General features: G+C 46.5%; 1 protein-coding gene across 1 annotated transcript in view; it reads right to left on the bottom strand.

The window, feature by feature from the left end:
- Positions 1 to 240: 240 nt before the first annotated feature.
- Positions 241 to 22,846, bottom strand: part of Prkce (protein kinase C epsilon) — a 477,543-nt gene continuing 454,937 nt past the window's right edge. The window contains exon 15 of the mRNA XM_026385723.2: positions 241 to 3,168. Within this exon, the coding sequence (XP_026241508.1) occupies positions 3,022 to 3,168 (147 nt within the window). The 3' untranslated portion in view covers positions 241 to 3,021. The remainder of the gene's footprint in view (positions 3,169 to 22,846) is intronic.

The following is a 22,846-nucleotide window of genomic DNA, read 5'->3' as shown; positions in this document are numbered from 1 at the left end:
TCCAGAAAGGGAAAAAATGTACAAATAAAGCATCACAATACAAAATAAAACCCCTTAAATTGAATACACTTTATATTTAGCCAGAATTATTTTGCACATAATTTAAAAAGAGGTAATTTTTTTAGCCTTTTTTTTTCTTTTAAAGCAAGAATGCATTGTTTTTTTTCTTTCACCTTTGGAGGAAAGAATTGTGTTTCCACTTCACAAAGTTCATAATGAGAAAACATAGGAGAACAGCTATCCTTCATATATTTTTTTGGCTTTTTTTTTTTTGCAATCCATTTTTTTTTTCTGAGAGAAAGAAGGAGAGAGAGAGAGAAAGAAAGAGGGAGGGAGGGAAGGAGAGAGAGAAGAGAGAGAGAGAGGAGAGAGAGAGAGACAGAAAGAAAGAGGGAGGGAGAGAGAGAATTATAAAGAACTAGCAGAAATGTAACAGTATGTCCACTTCCAAACTCTTGTTGAAAATGAAATAGGAAATATGAAGAAACCCACAAGCCTTTTTCTCTAGTTTAGGTTGGATTTCACCTGCCTGTGTGAGAACTTCATCAGGCTGAGGCATCCCAGCCAGCCCGGCTCTGAGTGCTGGAAAGGAGCAGGCTGGCTACTTCAGCTGCCAGGTGGAATGTACTATTTGACTTCCCAGAAAAAAAAAAATGCCAGTTGTCCTGTAGGAAGGGCTGAACCCCCTCTGCCATGCAGACACTGTCAAACCCTCAGACAAGGCCATTGGGCATTGTGGAGTGCGGTGACTAGCTTGTCCAAAGTCCATAATGATAAAAGAAGCAGAAGAAAGAAAGAGAGCAGTAGTTATGCATGAGTATGACAGGTGAATCGTCGTGTCTTCCTAAAAAATGAGATGATGCCACCATGAAGATGTTTCTGTGCTTGTACTCCACCCTAGAAGATAGTCTGCCCCGGTATGTCAAGTTACCGAAGATAAATTAAGTTAATCTAATGTTCTTCATCAATTCACTGGTATGCCAAACACGAGGACTGATAGAGCATAATATTTAATATTTGCAATCATCATAAGAACAGATAATTACACCTGAGTTTTTTAAAAATAAAAACAAAAGAACTAAAATGTCGTCATTAGTAACAATGCAATGACGATGCAAATAGGGACACATTCTCTAAGGGCTCAAAATAGTCACTGTCCAAGCTTTGAAACCACCATTAAAAACATTCCTTTCTCTTTCCTGACTCCATCAGGATATAACAGAGCACAGGAGAACTATATGTGAAACTTAATATAGCTTAATAGCTTAACATATGTTTACATCTTTTAAAATAAACAATACAAAGAACCCCCCTCCCTACCGCTGGGAACACACCTATCTTTCGGTAACTTGAACCAATACACTTATAGAGTATTGCACCTGGACATTATTATAATTATTCTTTCATAGACTAAAGTTTTATAATATGCCTGAACATGCAGCAGTTGATACCTCTATATTCAATGAATTAATTCCACAGGCCTGCAGCAAACACTATATACAAAAATCTCAAATGTACAAAAGGCAAAAAGCTTCATTAGTGCCACTCTGCCACTCACAAGTATATATATTTAGGGGCAGCTGGGAAATCCACGTGCAACAGTTGGAATGGATTCCATTCCCTGCTAAATCAGTTCAGTAAAATAGGTAATCAAGTGACCTTGGGGAAACATACACACAAAGCCACAGAGAACCCTTGGAAATCAAAGAATGTAACACTGTTAGCATATCTACAGGAGGTAACATCAAGTCCACTGAAGTGTCTACATGAGTTGCCATCGCATGTCACTCAGAAATAAAATTCCCGGTACATATCTTGCCACATTGTCAGTTTTCAAAAAAGTTGCTCTTCCATCTCCTGCCACCCTCTGCCTAATCCACATTGAGCCTTGTTCCACTTGTTCCAAAAGCAGATATTTCATGTTTAACTTTACATGTTTAATGTTTAAAAACCACAACACAGTAGTACTATCATTTTGTAGAAGTGTGCCAAAATAACACACGGCTGCAGAAAATAAATAGCATTTATGCTGAGAACTTAGGATGAACCTGGAGAGAGAATTTGGGAGCTGAGTTTCATAAGAACCCCAGGGTCTTGGTCATCACTGTGGTGGCCTTTGTGTTCAGGTAGAATTGCAGTGATGAGGAATGTTACTTTGCTTCCTTTTCTCTCCACTCACAGAGCTCCCATGTGTCACTAAAGCATCAACAGCACAAACTTTGGACGACTGAATTCTCATTGTACAATAGCCCTTTAATGTCTACCTGAATTCACACTGGAAATTCTATCTTTTGGCCAATTAGAAAGTAAATTGGATAATATAATTTCAAATGTTAATGGAGTTCAAAAATCAAAATTATGTTTTCTACAAAGATTTCTTCCATGAGATACAAACTTACATGACTTTGGCATGCTCAAAAGACCAAAGCAAGCAAAAATGGTCCATTTTGGAGCAAACCAATACAGCTTGCCAGCCTGGGCATCCCCTGGGCTCCCTCCATATGAGATGCCTTGAGGGCATCTGCCCTCATGTGGAAGAAGCACCAGTCTCTTCTCCTGGGCAGAGGGCAGGGATGTCAAGCCAGGGCACAGGAGGGACGAGAAGCAAGAGGTGTCAGGATTCTACATCCAATGGCAGAGCCAGAGTCTTCTTGTTTGATTTTTTTTTTTTTCCTTTGTGGTAAAAGAACTGAAGTTGCTTCACCGCCGGGAGCCCCTAAGGAGTGGAACCAGGCTTGCTGACAATCTGAACATGGTAGCTTATACAGCTAATTGCCGACCCAACTGGAGTCTGTGTTCCTGGTGGGGCAAGAACCAAGAATGTCTTCTGGTCACCAGGACGATATGGGGGGGATGGGGTAGGAGGTGGCCTGGGGTATGGGGATGCAATAAATAGAGAGTGGACATGGGACTGGGGCTCCAGGGAGGAGAAATAGTTCGAGATCTTCTGAGCCTCTGCACACAGGGTCTTCTCAGCGCTCCTTACAGCATCAGCAAACTTCACGTGTATGCGGAGGCTTCTCAAGGCATGAGGTCTTCCCCGAAGTAGGAGAAGCCTTTGAATTCCTCCTGGTTGATCTGCTTCACTATTGCTTCATCCACAAGTGTGAGCACCGGCTCTTCCCGAGTAAAGTCTTGGTCAAAGTTATTGACATCTCTTTTGGTTTTCTGTAAGAAGAAAAGAAAAAACACTGAGTGGAGGCTGACCTTCCTCCCAAGGGCCCCCCCATGGGGAATGGGCATTGAGGTGGCCAGCCTCTCACCAAAGCAGGCCTCTAGCTACTGGGAGCAGACACAGGACTGTTCCAATGAGGTAACGATGGATGGCCCCAGGACCGGGAGGTGACAGAGGAAAACAGGAAGAATGAATCAAGGTGAGAAGGAAGAAGGGGTGTGTGGGTGTGATGGAAAAGCAGGGAAGTGGGATTCCCACAGGCTGTGTGTGTGTGTGTGTGTGTGTGTGTGTGTGTGTGTGTCTGGGTAGAGTGAGATGCAAAGCTTCCATCTCATACCCACTTGTCCCTCTGCCATAAGTCTTGGGCTCCATCAAGACCTTCCTTGCTGTGGACCAAGGTAACAAACTTGAATCCACCTCCCACAAAGTCTTTAGAGTTCTCTTTTCTGTAGAGGCAGACCCCATAACCCTGCCATGTCTGCTCCAGATGGTATCCTGTCTATCAGTAGGATGGGCTGGGGGCAGGATTGTCTTCTGGGAAGCCCACTTCGATCCCCATCTGTTCTCACCGTGACTTCATTTAATGTTCCTGTGTTTTGGCCACTACTACACTCAATACGTTGACCTTCCATGCTGATGCTTTTGTCTAGACTGTAAATTCCTTAAAGGAGGCACCTAGTCTTATCCAACCTTGGCTTCCCAGCAGTTCTAAGTATCTATTGAATGAAGTGAGAAAACCTCCTGCTCACTTCCCAGCTCAGAAGGACCCATAGCCAGTGTAGATGTCAGTTCCCAAAGGACGACTGTGTGTCCTATGGTTTGGGGATTGTATACCAATCAATCAACCCACAAATGAATTCTGTTTTTTGTTTGGGGAAAAAAAATCAGCAAATAGAAATAATACCATTCTGTAGGGGCTTACAGTAGAGTTGAGGAGCCAGTATTCCTGCCTAGAACACATTACTTTGGTTAAAAAAGCGTCTATGGAGAAATCAGGGCTTGGGCTAAGACGCGAAGATTTGGACTACAATTGTGTTGGTAGAGATGGGAGGGAAGTACCTTGGCAGAGAGAAAGATGGGACAAAGACAAGGGGAAGGCACACAAAAGATGTATACATAGGACAGAAGGTTTGCCAAGCTGCCTGGGGCAGGGATGGTGGGAGCTAAGGCTGGGGTCTGCAGAGGCCTCAGTACCAGATCCCTCCTCACTCAGTACCTAGCATAACACTGAAAAGACTGAAGGTACTTTTCCAGGCACTGATTAATGGTTACTACCTAGGATTAGCAACCTGAATGATGGAATACATTTTATGGAAAGACTAACATGATTATTTGTAGGAAAAATAATGTTCACATATGCTATGCTCTGTGGAGACGGGTAACCTAAAAGCTGTTAATAAGAAGTCCACGAAGAAAAAGTGGTTTGGAGACAAAGCTATATTTTAGACCCCACTCTTAGAGATTGGCCATGCACACGGGCAAATTAAAACCTCTAAGTCTACAGTAAAGAAATCTGGTCCACTCTGTTCACACTGATCTTCCTCAAACCTGACCTAAAACTCCTTTTCCCCCTCAGAAGTTTAACACCTCTCCAGAGAGCTGAGTTCAGCAGAACATTCTGGGAAGGGCTACCTCAGGGTTTATAGAGCTTCTTCACATTCATTCATTCATTTGGTTCATGGAACAGGCAGGTATTGTGATGCTGATTTTATATCTGAGGAAAATATCTCGAAAACGTGTGGTGGCTTGGCCAGTCCCTGACTACGAAAGAGCAAATCCAGGTCTTAGCATGATGCCTCCCATAGTGTAGAAGGCCAGGAAATCTGGACCCTGGAGAAATGTGAAGACATAGTAAGGGTCAAGCTCATCCAGGATACATATAAGAAGAGCTTCCGAGTGGAAATAAAGCCAGAAAAGCTTGCTCTAGGCAAACATGGTGGGCGAGCTGAGGATGCGGGAGAGATTGGATAACATGGGCCGAATGAGCTGGGCAAGGGGATTATCTTCAAATGCCCCCAGATTGAGATCAGAGTCTTGGTCTGCTTGGAGCAGGGATGAACTCATCCTTCCTATCTTTCAGCACTATCAGTCTTGCTTGGTGTCTTCTCGCTCGGGCTCAGAGCTACATAGTTCAAGTCTCAGAGATCTTGAAAGGACAGAGGAGAAACACAGAAAACTCAAGAGATTTCCAGAAACAGGATTTGCAGCTGCAGGACATCCCGGCTGCCCCCTCGAGATGGGAAAGCTCAGGAGTGGCTTAGTCACCTCTGCCAGGAGGGCTGGCCCAAGGCAGGAGGACTATCTGTTCTTCCCCAGGGAGTACTGGAGCCAGAGGAAAGGGGAGGCCTTGTGTGGAGGGGGACTTCAGAGACAAACAACAAAGCCCATCCCCATGGTGACGCATGCTGGCTGTGGGAGGGTGGCGCCTGGGGAGAGGGTGTGGAAGGCCTCTTCTGAAGATCTCTATCAGAGGGAGGGATTAGCTAAAAGATCTGGGAGGGTAAGAGTAGGACAGGCCACTGTGTTGGCTGCAGTTAGTCCAGAGGGAGGAGTGGGAGGGGAGGTGGTAAGAATAACATGGGAGGCACCAGGCATCACCCCAAAAGGCAACCCAGGGGCATCCGCACTGGGCTGGAGTGGAATGGGATAGGAGGCGCAGTGGTAGGGTGAAACACAGTCAGACAGGCAGGAGGAAAAGTCCAAGTGTAACATCACTCAGGATGGGCCATGAATGCCAGGTCTTTGGTATTATTCTCAGGGGCAGAAGTGCCCCTTCCCTGGAGTACCTTCTCAACCAACCACTAATGAGAGGGTAGGGTGTGTATAGAGAGAACCTCAGAAAGCCCACGCCAGAAACTCTCTAGCGTGGCTCTCCCTGTTTACTTAATTATGCTCATTGATCAGTCATTAATATCCATTGATTAATCTTAGAAGCTGGTTTTCTTTTCTGAGGTCAACAGGGCACAGTATTGGAGCTAGATTCTAGAAGATGTCCAAATTTCACAACTCATTGTCTACCACCAGTGAGCCAGGCTCAGTAAATACAGCTCAGGATGTCATTCCCAGTGGACCTCTGGCTCAATGGTGGGCTAGTATGGACAGCTGCTAGGCTCAGCTCCAGCTTTCTCAGGAGCCCCGGAATCATCTGTGGCATTCAAGAAAGTACGACTCTTGACAGGACTTCCACAGACCTGGCTCACCCACGCGCTTGCACAACTTGGCCCTGTTCTATTTTTCTTGGAGCTATTTTAGATGCATGTCAGTTACCCATTTCCAATTCAAATAGCCAACATTCCCACTGTGTGCAATTCCTGACTATTCATATTGGAGACTTGGGAATTTCCCCAAGCAGACCCTGTCACCTATTACTGGCAGCAGAGCATCCTCAAATTTGGAAAGAACTGAGATGATATCCTTTACTCAGTTTTACTCACTGAATTCATCCTTTCAAATGCTGCTGCTCTTCTCACAAAGCAGATACAAAACTCCATGCCAAGGTTCCAAAGGGCAAGCTCTCAGAGACACAGTGTATCCTGATCCCTGACCATCCCCCACACCTCCCCTACTGCCTAAATGCCAGCCTCTTATCCGGCACCTCACAGCCAAAGAGGTGACACTGGACACATGGAACAACATTCTGACTTGGCAGCCCTTCCTCCTCCATGAGGATTTTCCCATAACCTCTCGGCCACACTTAGGGAAGGCTACACGGAGGAGGAGAAAGATCCCTGTCCTGGTATATTGCTGAGAGCCATTGCCAAGTAGGAATGACGCATGGCAATTTCTTTGTCAGCCTACCCAATGTTGCTTAGAGGAAGGATTCTCCATATTGGACCCAGGTCATTTGCAGTGACATTGCATGTAAGGTGACCTTGCTCAAGGACCAGGGCGGATCCAGGTTTAGGGTGTATCCTGCTGGGATTAGGGAATATCCCCCTCCTTGGGTTTAGGGCGGTTCCAGGCGTGCCCGCTCCTTGAGTTCCGGTTGAGTTCTCTCAGGATTCAGAGAGTATTGGGGATTCAGAGACTGGTGGAGAGTGGATTTCCCCAGAACATGTGTAGAGTGCCAGTGGTGTGAGTTCGAGAATAAAGAGTTGCTGTTTGAATCTACAAGGTGTGTGGTGGCTCGTGATTTTGTGCCCAGCCAGACTGCGGCAGTATATGACACTGAAGTCATGCTCTGTGAGCCTTGGTCTTTTCATCTGTAACAAGGGGATGGTGACAGGTGCCCTGTAGTTGCCTCAAAGACTAAATAAGAAGCCAGATGTTAGATGATCAGACCCTGACAGAATGGATACCCCATCACTGTGAAGCCCTTCCCTGCTCTGTATCTCAGTGCCTGTGTGCTATGAGCATAAAAGACACACCGCTTGGTCATGCTACCCAGCCAGTCCACATGATGTGCATGCGCATCAATGAGCTCTTGAAGTTAGGGGCCCAGCTTGTATTTCTCTGTATACCTCCAGATCCTGAACTAGTGTTTCGCTGGGCCTGCCTGGAGGTCCTAATGCTTTCGCTGGTGATCAGGGTTCTTCTATCGCACCACACTGCTCTGGGACAAAGACCCAGTTTCCTATACTCACCCACTCCTAAGGCCTCCCAGATCTCATCCTTGCCCACATCTCTGGACCCATCTCCCTGGCACTGCTGAACCACAGGTGCTCCCTGTCATGGGGCTTTTCCTGCCTCAAGCCCTTACACAGCCAACCCTCTGCCCAGGGCACCCTCTGCTGCACCCCAGGCCTCCTGCCCTGTGTCCACTCATGTTTCCCCCAGTGGTGTGGCTGCCCTGCCTTCAAAAAGTCCTCTTGTCCCTCTGAGAGTAGTTTGAGCCAAGCCTCCTAGGGGGCACTACCACCTCCTCTGAACTCATATCACAGCACTTCACACACCGAAGCCCTCTTTTCAACTCATTTGTGAGCTCCATGCAGCCAGGGACTGGCTCCAGCTCACCATTCCACCCCCGGCCTAGCCCAGGGCTTAGCATGTCCCGACAACCCAGAGATCTGCTGGAAGAAATGGCTGAATGCAACCTCTCTTGCTGCTGTTCTATCTGGAGACCGCAAAGTGACCTGGGTTCAGGGCCAGTGGCTGTTGTCCTGTCCGAGGGGTTTATCATTTGGTGGAGGAGGCTGAGATCTAATTGATGAAGGGTCTGGAGAAGAGACAGCCCAGACCAGCACTAAGCCCCAGGGGGCCTACAGAACAGGAGGCTTAGCCTACTTCATGGGCTCTCTCTTCCCAGTGTGTTGGGTTCCCTAATTTCTAATAAAGATAGAAACCATTTCAACCAGGGTTGGGGAAAATTCCATCAAGACGAATGCATCTAGGGACTTAGTGGGTGTGTCTCCGACCCTTGTGGGTGGTGCTGGGGAAAAAACGACTTTCCTATTCCTTTTGGCATCCCTTCAGAAATCAGGTCTTGGACCGGAGAGATCTGAAGTGACACCAAGGAAGGGCACATTTGGGTGTCAGCAGTGGGGGATGGGTAGAACATATGGAAGCATTTTCAAATTCCCTCAGATCCTCCCGAGAGAGCACATCTAAGAGGCGAAGCTCTGTGGGTGCCTCACAAGCCAGGTCTGGAGGCTCTTCCAGGATTGTGGCGTTCGGACCTCGGCACCGAGATGAGCCGGGGGCTGAAGGCTTACTTCCTGTTTCTGGCTGGTGAAATTCTCATAGCTCTCACACACTGGAGCCATAACACAAGCTCTTCATATACATACCACCCTCCCTCTGGGTCCTTCTTAAGACTTCCTGACATTGGCATCATCCCACCTCACCCTCCTAGAAGCTCCCCCAGCTCCACCTGGACCCTGCCCTGGACTTCATCTAATATCTCATGTGTGTTGTATGCCCTTTACTGCAAAGCAGGGTATACAGCAGACATTTAAAGATCATTGGCTTGAAATTATTTTCCTTCATCCATCAAATCCCTCTTAACTTTGAAATGTTGATATTCTTATCTAAGCTTCACTTTAAAAATATATGATTCTAAAAGAGAAAGCAAGAATCGAAGTCATTAGGATGCTTATGCAACATCAATTAGCTGGATCTTCATATACGTACAGATGTTCATCATAACCCACATTCTAATCAACAGAGTCTATGTGAATATGTATATACACGCATGCTGAAGTGTGAAGTTAAATGGAACAAGGATGGAGCTACTACAAAGTCCCTTGCCTGGCAAAAAGGGGGCTTGGAGCAGAATTTCAAGTTCACTTTCAAGTTAAAAATGTATTTAAACATAATCCTTCACCCCCCTTTTTTTTGGTGGAGGATTGGGGGAGTACTAATGGGGACTGAACTCAGGGGCACTCAACCATTGAACCACATCCCCAGTCTTATTTTGTATTTTATTTAGAGATAGAGTCTCACTGAGTTGCTTTGTGCCTCATTTTTGCTGAGGCTGGCTTTGAACTCACAATCCTCCTGCCTCAGCCTCCTGAGCTGCTGGGATTACAGAAGTGTGCCTCCACGCCTGGACTTTCTCCCTCTTTATACTTTCTTTTGCCTAAAATTATCTATACTTTTGGATTTTTTTTATAGAAAACAGGGCAAAATATACAGAGAGTTCACCTGGCACAGGCTTGCCCAAGGGGCTTTTTATAGCACCCAACTTGCCACAATGCCTCGGTGATACCCTCTTGCTTTTTCATCCATCTTGTTCTTACCAGGTAGTGACCAGAGCTGATGCTCAGTTCCTGACTCTGTGGTTTGCACAATGCCAGCTGCAGTGGCATTACCCTCTACTTGGCAAAAACCCTTCAAAAGATGCTTAATAGTATCCATGTTTTATCAGTTTGTAAGCAGATGTGATAAAACATTTATGCCATCTTAGTTGTAATTAATCCATTTAACCCTGTTACAGGTTGCACTGTGTTTCCCCTGAACAGACAGGGAGGTCCTAACCCCAAGAACCTTAGAATGCAACCTAATTTGGAAATAGGGTTGCAGATGTCATTGAATTAAGATAAAGTCCTAAGGTGGGCTCTGACCCAGTGACTGGTGTCCTTATAAGAAGGGAACCTGGACTCTGAGACAGACACACACAGAAGGAAGATCATGTGAGGAGACACAGGGAGAGCATCTGGTGAAGACTGGAGTTCAGTGGCCACAAGACAAGGAATGTCCGGGGCTACCAGAAGCTGGGAGAGGCAAGGGGGATCCTTCCCCTGCAAGTTTCAGAGGGAGCATGGTCTTGCCAATACCATGCTTTGTGCCTCATTTTTGCTGACGCTGGCTTTGAGATCAGTTACTGATCTCAGACTTTCTGCCTCCAGAACTGTGATACAATAAATTTCTGTTGTTTTAAGCCACCAAAGTTTGTAGTTCTTGGTTAGTGGAGACCTAGGAAACTAATAGAACCCTATCTTATTTTTCTGGAATTGACTTTTAGGATCCATATGTAATCCTGTACACTAAGCCTTGATTTTTTTGGGATATATTTCTAGCTTGTTAAAATCACCATAAATTGTCATTCTGTAACTTATTCTGAATCACAGTTGATTTACTAGGAAGGAAACAAGACAAATACATCTAACTGTATGAGGGTTACCAGAGCATACAGGTAAAGCTCAGGTAAACTACAAACTACTATGGGAATGTCATTTTCCATCTTACCTGCTATGTCCTTCAGCTTTTTGACATCTTAAAATTTGATTGGCATGCCTCCAATATCTCTATAAAGACACTTATAAAAATAGTGTTGATGACAGGATTGACCTGGCCTCTGCAAACAACCTCCCTGAAGTCGTTACCATGGTCCTGTGGAGTCTACTGAGGATCAACCGGCCATGGTAATGGTTTTCATTTTGTTCACGAAGATGATATCAGGGACTCTTTCCATTGTTTGGATGCAATAAAGATACAAATGTCTATAGCAGTTCTCTGCAAGTTGTCAAGTTAATTACTTCAAGTGACTGCCATTTTTCCTACATATCCACAAACTGATTCTCATAAAAACCTCTAGATACTTGCTTTACTAACATCCATGTCAAAGTATCCCAAATCCATATTTTCCTTATTTTTTTTAATGCTGGAAGACCATTTTCTTGTCTCCTAACACTTGGTTTCACTGCTCTATTCCATCATATTCAAATTACCAAATACTGTAGCAGGCATAGCAGATCCTCCAATAACCTGAGCCTAGAGTAGCACCCTACATTCGCCCGAGGGACCTTTAAATAATGATGATGTTGGCCCATCCCTAGAGAGTCTATGTAATTAACTTCTTTGGGATCTGGTCTGGGTTTGGGCTATTAGGGTTCCCCAGTGAGTTTTAGTAAATATAATTAATTAATTCATCTCTCTTGGGCTTCAGTTTTCTTTTAGTGTTTTTTTTTTTTTTTGCCCTGATCTTTGTCCTGAAGACATTTCTCTTGGGGGCGGATATTAGAGGCAAAAAGCAACAGCCTTGCTCTGGGTCATGGTTTAATACAGTGGTTCTTGATTCTGGCTGGGCATCAAAAACAATCAGAGCTTACAGACACCCAGATACCCTGAACTGGAATCTCCAGGGGGTGGGGCCCAGGCCTCTGCATTTTTTGAAAGCTCTGTAATTCTGATGTATATCCTGGTCTATGTAGAGGAGGAGTGGATTTCTCTCTTCTTTTTCTTATCAGCTTCAAAAGGCCTTTTTGATGTCGAAAAGCCTGGTTAGGAGCCTAAAGTATTCTGGATTTAGCCTCCTTTCAAGTTCACACTATACACTGGCACTCCTTCTTAGTTTCATCCCTTCTTTCCTTATTTTATGTTGGGCTTTATAAAATTGGGACATTGAGAGCTCACTGGGAATTCACAATTTCTTTAAGTGCCCCCCTCCGGTAGGTAGTACAGCTAGTGGTTTAACCTACATACTGGCAGCGCCACCACCTAGATTCTCTCCTGATTCTTCAGTTACTAATCTCTCTGGCCTTGGGCAGAGTATGTAGTTTTTCTGGGGATATTAGTAGTCCTCCCCATACATTTGTTAAAAGGATTAAATGAAATCCTATATTCAAGTGGTAAGAACAGTATATAACATAGAGTAAATGTAAATTAGTAGCATTCCTTGTTACTCAGCATGGATCACAACTATAGGCTGAGAACAAACAGCATTGTCTTTGGCTGATCCCCAGAAGAAGTTTCCATTTGGTCTTAGTTCATAAGGTAATCTTCGTCTCACCTAGACAACATGTGTGCTTTCATCTCCGATATCCTTTAAATCTAAAACTAACCAGTCTTAGCTTTTACTCAGTCTTAGCTTTTACTCAAAGTAAAGAGCCAATGTGTGACCATCCAAAAGCACATTTCTTTCTTGCCTTGGTTTTATCTTTCTTTTTTCATTCAGATAACATTCATAGTATCTACTTTGTACCCTCTGGTATACTAATGGGGCATCTTTTTTATTTATTTTTTGTCATTTGTAAGTTTTATCTATTAAAATATCAATCATAAATTATTTTCATTCCACTTAGTTTAGAACATATTAATATAAGTTGTTCCTAATACATTTCCTCTATTTCTTGGGATTGGTATTTTTGATACCTTATTTAACAGAAAGATACTTTCTAATAGATGAAATTGAGAGGTATTATAGAAGATTCATGGAAACCATGAATAAAGCAACAGAGGTAAATCTCTATTATCACCATGATTTTTTGAGCAATGAGAAGCACACAAAAGTCACTGCAGGGGTGGGGATGTGGTTCATGCCTTAGCATGCCCAACACCCTGGATTCAATCCCCAGAAGCACATATACACACACAAAAAAGTCACTGCAAATAAATGCAATAAATTGATAATCAATATCACCATCAAATTCTAGTGTACCTTGTATATCTCCCTAGAGTCTGCTTGTTTGTTTATATATATGCACCCAAATGCTCAAAATTGACCAATAATGAAACATTTTTGAGATGTTATACCAGGTTTACTGGTGACAGGATACAGGACAGCACCATAAGTTTACCAAACAAATAATCAGTGCCCATCAATTTCAATATAGCAAATCAGAAAAAGAAGTCACGAGCATTTAGCTACAGGACAGCTTAGTCACTTCTGATGCCAAGACTTGGGGTCCTGACAGGTATCTCATGGTTCAGGGCAAAGCTAAGAAACTTAGCTTTGGTTAAAAGGTAGCAGAGTATCATCACTTCAGATGTTTTTACTTATTTCTGGAATATTTGTTCATGCCATGTTGTTCTTTGTTTCTCTATAAACAAACAAAAATGGATCTCATTATTAGCCATTAGTCTATGGTGGGCCATCTTTAAACTCTCTGGAATAAGAAGATAAGAAAGGTAAGAAAAACAAAAAGGAAGAATGGAAGACAGAATTACTTTTGAGTGCTGCTGGCTACAACACTGTCTTCCGTTGGGTGTGTGAGTGTCTGCGTGTGACACAGGGTCACACAGTGCTGGGCAGTTGGGAGGAGCTGTGAAAACAATAAGTCGTGAGATGCATGCCCCACCAGGTGACACTGCCTGTCATTGACACATATGCCACTGGCTCTTGGATCTTTTGTGCCTTTTCTTGTTAAGTCTCCTGATTTTCAAATGTTGCCGACTCAGTTCTTCAAAAATCGTTCTATCTGCATAGGCCACACAAGCCTCTAGAATGTGACTTTTGTTTTTATAAAGTTACTTCTACCTTTTAGGGAGGAAGAAAATGAAGATCCATTTGTTTCTTAAGCATAATTGATTGGCTTCAAGGAAGTTAAAAATGAGAAGCCATTCAGCTCCTGGCCATTCCCTGGTCCAAAGAAGAGGGTTGTGGTGACTGATATGCAGAGGGGGCCACAGAAGCCTCAGACAGGGGCTTCACATGTGCTTCCTACAGCCTGGCTGGTTCCTCTCTAAAACACTCTGGAGGGAAAGTGGCTTCACTCCTCTGGGGGCCAAACTGCACACCCGAGTCTAGTTTTCTAAATGGACCAAATTCCTGCAGACCACCAGGCATTCTGAACAACTATGACTCAATTCTGTCAGGTCCACTGCTGGCTGGAATTTGACCATTTCCCCTCTCTTCCTCTCCTGGTATTGTTTGTTAAACTATAAATAAATAAGTATGTGTCTATGTATATTCACACATTCCATTTAGAATTACCTTGGAAAAAGAAAGAACCAACCTGATTTCCAATTATTAGCCAACACCTACTCTCTCCCTTATGCCCTGCAGAGATTACGAGGATCAGAGGACTTTGGCCAGCTGTGCAATTTGTCCATGAATTAGCTGGGCTCCATAGACACCACCCTCAGGGACCTCTTCTCTGCGGGAAGGCAGGTTGCCACTAAACATCAAATACTTGTTGGAAGCTTTTTAAACAAAACTGCAGAACAACTCCCTGAAAAGTTGGCTGGGAGACCGTGCTGCCTATAAAAGAAGGTTGTGGTGGGGGGTGGGGTGGGGGTGGAAGTGGGGGGGGTGGGGGGTTGCAGGGGAGCTGGGGACACAACACACAGCTCCCTGGTGACTCCTGTGTTCACAGATGTCGGCACAGGCACCTCACCTGTCATAGATCAAGTGAAGGAGCTTTCCAAGGTGATTTCCAAAGCAGCCTCTACCATTACGTTCTACGGCTCAAACATTTTAAGCAAAAGTGAACAAATTAAAGCAAGTCTTCTTAAGCTGGGCTCTGCCACCCCTCACCCGCACCCTGACCCAAGCAAGGTTTGGTAAATTTTTCTGTGAAAGGCCAGATAGTAAATATTTTGGGCTCTGTGAGCCATCTGGTCTCTGTCACAATCACTTAACTCTGCCCTTGTGTCCCAAAAGCAACATGGACAATATGTACGTGAAGAGCCCTGGCTGGATCCCTTTATGGACGCTGACATTCGAAATTCATATTTCATGTGTCATAAAACCTTCTTCTTTGGTCATTAAAATGAATGGTAGGCTGCACAAACACAAGTAGTGGCTGAATTTGGCTGCAGTGTGCCACCCCCTGCCCTAGAAGAGGGTCTTTGGGGGCTTCCATGTGCATGGTACAATTCAGTAGAGCCGTGTTGCATATGTGAACACACTTGCGTGTTCCTGGTGAGAGTTTATCAGATTCTGGAAGGAGGTGGTGACCCACAGCTAAGTTAAGAACCACTGATTTAAACATTTCCCCCTATAAAAAGCCTGACTTGCTTTGATACAACTCTCCAAGGAATCCACATAGAGGAGGAAGCCCTGAGAAGCTTTTCCAGGACTTGAAAAAGTCCTCTTTTGCTTAAGGGCCCTTAGATAACAGAGGTCCCCAGCACGGTATCCCCTCTGGCCTTGGTAATTGGATGGTATCCTGGGGGAAGGCTCCAATGTCTAGGATGAAAATGTCTAGAGAAAGTCCCCAGATGCAGATGTGTATCTCAGGCTCTTCCCAGAGGAATCTTTCAAGAGCTAGAGAAGCCAACTGTCTGAAGGCATTAGCTCCAGGCTCATCTTTTCCCCATTCTTCCTAGGGAATGAGGCCTTTTGGTCAGTTCCAAAGGGAAGGATGTATCCCTGCTGCCTCTAACCTTCTTGACCCACCACTATCCCAGGCTTGCCCAGGTCCACACACAGGCACACTTTGACTTGGATCACTTGACTCTAAAATTTGGTAATAAAAGATAAAGGCGTCAATTCCAGCTAAAATTCATTTGGGGTCACACAATGATGGATGAGTCCACATTGAGCATATAAGGCACACTGGGGCTACTCAGTCTGGAATTCATAAATGGCCTAGAGGGATCTCTAAGTGCCCTCTGAGTCTTGGCTCCCAGTTGAGGCAAGTTGTACCTGGGGATGAGGCAGGCATGTGGCAGTTTGACACCAGCAGTACCATGCCCAGCCCAGCCCACTCCAACCTTGCATGCTCCCTTCTAGTTGGATGGGCCCTTCATTCTCTGGGCCCAGTAGAGAGCACCAAGGTTTCCCTCTGCAGTTGAGCCCACTGCACTTCCAAGGACAGAAGTGAGAGCAGGGTAGGGTTCATTCCCTCTCCAGTGCTGCACATGAGCTCTGAGACTTGCTACAGAAAACAAGAGTTTGGTGCTAACTTGTGGGAAAGGAGATGCCCTTTCCTGGGGAAACATCCCCAAAGAGGGCTGGACCTTCCTCCCTGTCCCACACTTCTCTTTCCTGGTACTTAACGAAACTGAGGCCAAATGATGGCCCAGCCAGGAACTGGCTTCTCTTCCAGACTGGAGAAGATGTAGGTGTCTGTCTCAGTTTCCACCCAGCACCATGCCTAGGACAGCCTGAGTCATTTTATGTGGGACAAACAGTAAAGCTCGAAGCTGAGGACCTGGCCAGGTGTTGGCACTGCCCTTATGGCCTGATTCACGTAAACTGCTCCTGCCCCAAGGGGAAGTGAGTGCTGCCATGTCCTTTTTTGCAGATGAGAACCAGGCGGGAGGTAGTAAACGGCCTGCTCACCGCGCAGGGTGCAGGTCGGCCAGCAAGAGGTGAAGTCAGGGCTTGACTTCAGCTATTCTCACCTAGAGGCTGTCTCCAGCATGTGCCATCCTGCCTCCCATCATGCACTGTGGGGAGGCATCAAGACAGCCACCTGTACCCAGGCCCGAAGCACTGGGCCTAGCACAAGCCACCAGTTCTAGGGTTTCTGCCTGTAGTGCTACTGTGTTAAAAACAAACAATTGCATCCTGCCCACATCCCTCCCAGTGCATGAAGCCATCACCCCCACTAAGCCTTTCCATCAGGGGTACAGTGGAGCACAGGCCTTAGACATGTCACATTATGACCAATGGTAAGAAATATAATTTACAGATGACCTAATGCATCTCACCTTAAAGTGGCACCTTGTGCCACCACTCCAAGAACAGATCCAGCAGACTATATTTTTACTAGTTGTGATGTAGTCTGTATTCTACTTTCATATTATCTCTTCTTTTCTACTTTAGTTACCTTTTTTTTCCTATTTTATTTTACCTTATCATATCCTTCATTATTTTTTTTTTCCACCCGAGTCACTAAACTGCTTTGACAACCCACTGTTGGGGGAACCTCAAGTAGGGGGTTCAGGGACTGAACACGATGCAGAAAACGCTGTGTGGACACCAAGAAATAAAGAGCCTTGGGAGCAGCCAGCACCCTGCCTGCCATGGCTTGCCCTGGGCCTGAGTTTGCTGGGCCCAGCTCTGCAGCGAGTTGGCCCCACACAGCCGGAGGGACGTGCAGCGGCAGGATCCCAGGCTGGTGAAGCTTCAGGAGGCTGTGTCTCCAGCAGAAGGAAGGGGCCGGCAAAGTGGGCCTCTCTCTGCTCTAATCAGGGAGCTCTTTCATTTATCTACTCTTCAAAGTAGTGCCACTGTTCACAGCTGTGGGGGTTTAGTTATTCCAGGAGTATTTTTAATCCCCGAAAGAAACTTTCTAGTCTGTTCCTGGCAAAGGCCATGCACCTCCACTCACCAATCTCTTCCTCACCTTATATTTATGAAAATGTTCTAGATAGCAATCAGCTTTCTGGGCCTAGAATTTATGACTGTGCTTCCTGCTGGCTTTGAAATAGGAACTCGAATATGTTCCTCTCAAGTCAAGATGAGGTCACCCACCTTCTCTCACCATTCAACAATGATTTCAGGTTTCCTAATGCATGATTTAATCACCCCAAATTCCCAGACATAGACTGGAATCTATTTTGGGTCATTGAAGGTGAGAAGAGAATTTACAGAGGGATCTGGGAGAGAAATCATCTCAGGACAAACATTGTAGATCTACAGAAATCATCCATTTATCCACAAATGTAAATTTAATACCCTCTGAGTGCCCGGAAGTACTCCAAGTGCTGGGGATGCACCTGCAGACGATGCAGGTGGAACTCCCTCCCTTGATTAGTTAACCACACAGTGCTAATGTTGACCTTGGGTGATGGGCACATTCATTAGATGTTCTCTTTACTTTACCATATGACGGAAATTTTCTGTCATAGAAACTTAAAAATACTAACCAGGCAAGATCCAGAAAGGAGGAGCCCGAAAAACAGGGAGGAAGGGTAGGCCAGAGTACAGCCAGATCTCACTTTTTAATTTTTTAAATTTTGGGGGGGTTGGTATTGGGAATGTAACCTATGGGCATTTTACCATTGTCCCATATCCACAACCAGTTTCATTATATTCTGAGACAGGGCCTCACTAAGTTGCCCAGGGATGCCTTGAACTTGTGGTCCTCCTGCCTCAGCCTCCTGAGTAGCTGGAATGACAAGTATATGCCACTGCACCTGGCTCCTTCTCACTTTGAAGAGACTGAGGTTGATGTTGAACCCGAATGAGCCGTCACAAACTTGAAGTCTACTTGTCAAATCCCAGAATTCTAGAGTAACACTTGAATGTGAAGTTTAGGCCAAATCCACTTTGATTACCAACCCCCCTCCCCAGCCTAAACATTAGGAAGTAAACAGGGTCCTGGTCCCCTGAAGGCAATACTGATTTCCACAGAACTTCCTTCTGTCATGACAGATGGGACCCTGGAGATGCAAGGTCCCCGCCCTGGAGGAAGGGGAACCCTGTCCATGTGCACAATGTCCTTGGGCACCTGTACTCTTCAAGAGCAAACGTGGGCAGGAGGGCTGGAGGACGGAGACCTCCGGGGGAAGGTTTCTTTCTGCTCTGACTCCAGTGCACACCAGCCAGCCTCTGAGCACTGTCCCTGCACCCCTGGCTGCCAGAGCACCCTTTACCCTTCTTTGCAGAGACAGGCAGGAGGGCAGTGCTCCTCCAGCAATGAGGCCTCACCTGAAGGAGATCTGTGAGACTAACAGTGGTATGCGACCTGCCTCCTGAGACCCCAGAGGTCCTGGCTGCCAGCCTGTCTGGCAAGGCCTTCCTCTTCACGCCATCTCTTGCCCTCTCTTTCCCAGTCTTGAGACACAAAACTCAAAACTCCTCTCCCGAGCAAGCAACCCTGTTAGGAAAGACCAGAATTTTCCCTTCTTGCTTGTTTATTCCCTAAGCCTTTCCTACGAGAGCTTCTCCACCCTGCCCCCCAAAACTTCTCAACCCTCAGGGTGATGGATTCTTTTCCTGCTTTTGCCAGTCTTCCCCTATAGGGCTTCAGAGAAAAACCCAAGTACAAACTCAATAGACCCCAATGTGTCAAAGTGGTCCAAAGCCTGCTTTCCCTGGTTGCTTCTCTCTTTATAGACCTCCCCAACTTTCTCTGCCCAGATCCAGGAAACCAGCCCAATTTCTGCTGCTTCTCTCTCCTTTCATCAGGCAGGGCCTAGCAAATCCTCCCACACTTTCAGGTAGGCCGTGTATATGTGTGTGTGTGTGTGTGTGTGTGTGTGTGTGTGTGTGTGTGTGTGAGACTTCAAGTTCCAGTGGGGCAGAGAGGAGGTTAAGTTCAATGCACACTCCTTTGATGAACCCATGAAGGCATATCCCAACTTATTAGCCACTAAGTCATAATGGAAAACCCAAGAGCAGGAAGAAATGCCCAGCCAACAAGCCCAAGCCACCCGGCCAGGATTCTGACTCTACCCTGGATTACTGGTCAGCCCCTGATCCCAGGTCCCAGAAAGACACCTGCATTCTGAATTCGCAGATGGTGAAATCTCTTGGTGTGGAGTCCAAGATGCTACATGGAGGTTGTTAAGCTCAGGGAAGTTTGGGAACCTGATGCACCGGGATGGCATGTCTTCAGTGACTACCACCCTGGCAGAGTTGAAGTCCCAGAGCCACACAGCTGTTTCCAGCAAGAACATTACTGAGATGAAGGCAGGAGAGTAAAGGCGGTGAACAAGTTCACAGAATAACAGGGGTGACTTATATTGTTGGGAAACTTGGGGCTCTATCCCAAGGGGCATAAGGGCTGGGGAATCCCCGCATCTGGGGTGAGTCCTCCTCTTGCTAGGTGCTCTCCCAGCTCAGAGTGGGGGCTATGTAACCATGAAGCCCCAGTAGGCTCTCCACAGACGCCTGATGGGGTCCTTCCCAGTCTCCAGATGCCTTTCAGGCCTGTAATGGCTGCTGCTCTGATGGGACGTGCCACCTCCCATCTGAATGCCTGGCCTCTCGACCCCCTGGAGCAGGAGTGTCCTCTAGGTCAGCCTCCCTCAGCGTTAGCCTCCTGTTGTCTTCTCACCATCCAAGGGCTTGCCCTATGTCAGACACTGTGCTCCTCATTCCAAGATCCCAGAGGCCACACTGCACTGTCACCTGGTTGCCTCTGAGTGCAGAGCCCAGCCTCCGTACATCACCATCTCTTGCAACCCTTAACTCTTGGTTCTTGGAGTCTTGGGATGAGAGGGAGAGCGCTTCAACAAGCTGGAGTCGGGTTGGGGAATGGACATAGGGAAACTAAAAAATGTCGCCAGAAGCTATAGTGCACAGAGCATCTTAGATTTGTTACTCATCCTGTTTATATTCTATGAGGAAAATCTTCACATCCCATTTCACAGATAAGGAGGCCAGAGGTCCAGGGCTGAGGTGAATTCTCAGGGTCACATGGCTGTCCTGTGAGAGCAATCTTATTTTAATGCAGTCTCCCTGAGGTCAAAGCCAGTCCCCTGTCCTCTGTACAATGCCACCATCTGAGCCAACTGCCAAAACCAGGTTTCTGGAACTTTCCCATGCCCTCCAGCCCTGGGAGGGAGCTTAAAGCCTCTAGGAGGCTAAGGGCAATCACTATGGCGGCACAGACATAGTCCAGGGGCATGTCCTCGGTGAAGGGCTGCAGAACTTGGCTGAGTCCTGTTCCTGCTCCTCTATGATGCAGAATGAAGATGGTGTCTAATGGTCCTCTGGCCTCTGGTGTCATGGTTCCTGGGCAGGTGGGCTGGCTTTAGGGGAAGGGGCTGCCCACTCAGCAGGGCTCCTCGTTGGGCTGCTAACTAGGTGAGGGTATGAGGGTCTTAAGCCCACTTCCCAGGTTTTCTCTTAGCACAGCCCAGTCATGCAGGAGCATGCAGGAGGGGCCTCCCTCGGGGGTCCTGCCATGCAGCGTGGATGGCTGGATGGAGACGGATCATGAGGTTGAAAGGGGCCTCTGTGTAACCAGGCCTGCGGGCTCACCTACCTGGAGAGACTCCCCACTCTGGAGGCCTTACCTTAAAGAGGGACATTCACACTGAAGCAAACTTGAAAAGAGAGAACACGTACACAAAGAGAAGTTTACTCGGCCGGCATTTCCCTCATTGCCTTTGGTGTTCACTGAGGATAGCTGGGTTTTGGGGGTGGCAGATCTCTCCCTTCTAGACCGGCTTCCCCCCATTCCAGCACTGAAACCCTGGTAGCATAATCTCAGAGCCTAATCCTTTAGGGGACAAGGAATGGGTATATAAGAAGGAATCCAGGAGCAAGGAGAACCTCCCCAAGCTCGGCAAGATCAGGTGGTGTCCTTCAACCACACCAAACACATCACTCTGCCCTCCAGAAGCACAAGAGTTAACTGTGTCACTTTCAATAGTGATTAGATAACGCCACCATCTTGGAAGGAAATCCCCACAGGACAGACCAGAGGCTTCCGTGCTTGGATGTTTTCGTTGGTACCAAAGGCTTTCTTATTACCCCACCCACCAACTCTTGGGTACCTGCCATCAAACATCTTCCTCTAAAAAACATCAAACATCATCTCTCAAGAAAAAACCACCTCCAGAAAACTGATTGGAGTCCATGTTGGCACAAAGTTTTGTTTCGGTGTTGATAGCATGTTGTTTGTGCAAAACCAGTTCAGAGTGTGGGTGGAGAGGAGGAATATAAAGGGGAACTTAGAGGAGGGAAGATACACAAGACTGCTGGAATCACGATGACAGCAAAATCTCCATGTTGAAGCGGAGGCCTCTGAAAGGTGTCCTGGGTGGGATTTAGTACAGAGGGGTGACAACCTGAAGCCAGGAAACCCACTCGCACTCATGACAACTGGTGAATCAGGGCAGGGGTTACTCAAGGAGGTTTAGGCGCCAAGGAAGCAGAAACTCTGCCTTAGCAAACATCTCAGGAAGGTAAAAGCCTAGAGGGGATAGCCACCAGTGGAGGTATGTGATGAAAACCGACCAGAGGCCAAATTCCAGCCTGGAATCTGGACAATCTCCTTGGTGATATCTGCAGAGGGGTGAGGCTTCCTGTAGAGGGGCTGGCAGTCAGGCCTGGGAGTGGTCCTTGTGACGCAGTCTCAGCCCCTGTGGGCATGAGCCAGGGCCCCAGCCTCCAGCTGAGCCAGCCTGGGCAGAGGGCAGGTTCCCTGTGCCTGTTAGGTCCTGCTGAAGTGATCCCTCTATGGGGTGGGAGTGGGGAGGGTCAGGAGCTCTGGATAAACGTGCCACTGTCTCTTGACACTTCTTAACTGCTAGACTGGATGATGGGACCATTCCTAGCCTTACTTCCAGCACCTGACAAACCAACTGAGGAAACCAGTTCCTTCCTAAACCCCCTACCCGCTGTGACTCAGGCACCACACAGCCAACTGGAGTGGGGCAGTGGCTACTGACCAGGTTTCTGGGGGACTGTGGCATTCTGGTGTGAGGTCAATGGGGTACAGCTTGGGAGCAATGGAGCTATCTGCAGACAGAGAAAACCAGAGCTCCCCCACATGCCCCAGGTGTCCAGTGTTACCAGATGGGAGGTGCTGGGCACCTGCTTTCCTCGCCTGTTTAAAACGTGCCCAGTGTCCTTGCATCACTGCAAACTGCAAGGCTGGTGATGTTTGCTCATAGCCTTGATCTTTCCCTTCTCGTGGTGGCTTTTGTTTGATTTGAACCCTG

The sequence above is a fragment of the Urocitellus parryii genome, chromosome 12, assembly GCF_045843805.1.
Source record: "Urocitellus parryii isolate mUroPar1 chromosome 12, mUroPar1.hap1, whole genome shotgun sequence".
In the NCBI taxonomy this organism is placed as follows: domain Eukaryota; kingdom Metazoa; phylum Chordata; class Mammalia; order Rodentia; family Sciuridae; genus Urocitellus; species Urocitellus parryii.
The sequence above is the reverse complement of the archived record's forward strand: the minus strand, read 5'-3'. Positions and strand labels throughout refer to the sequence as shown.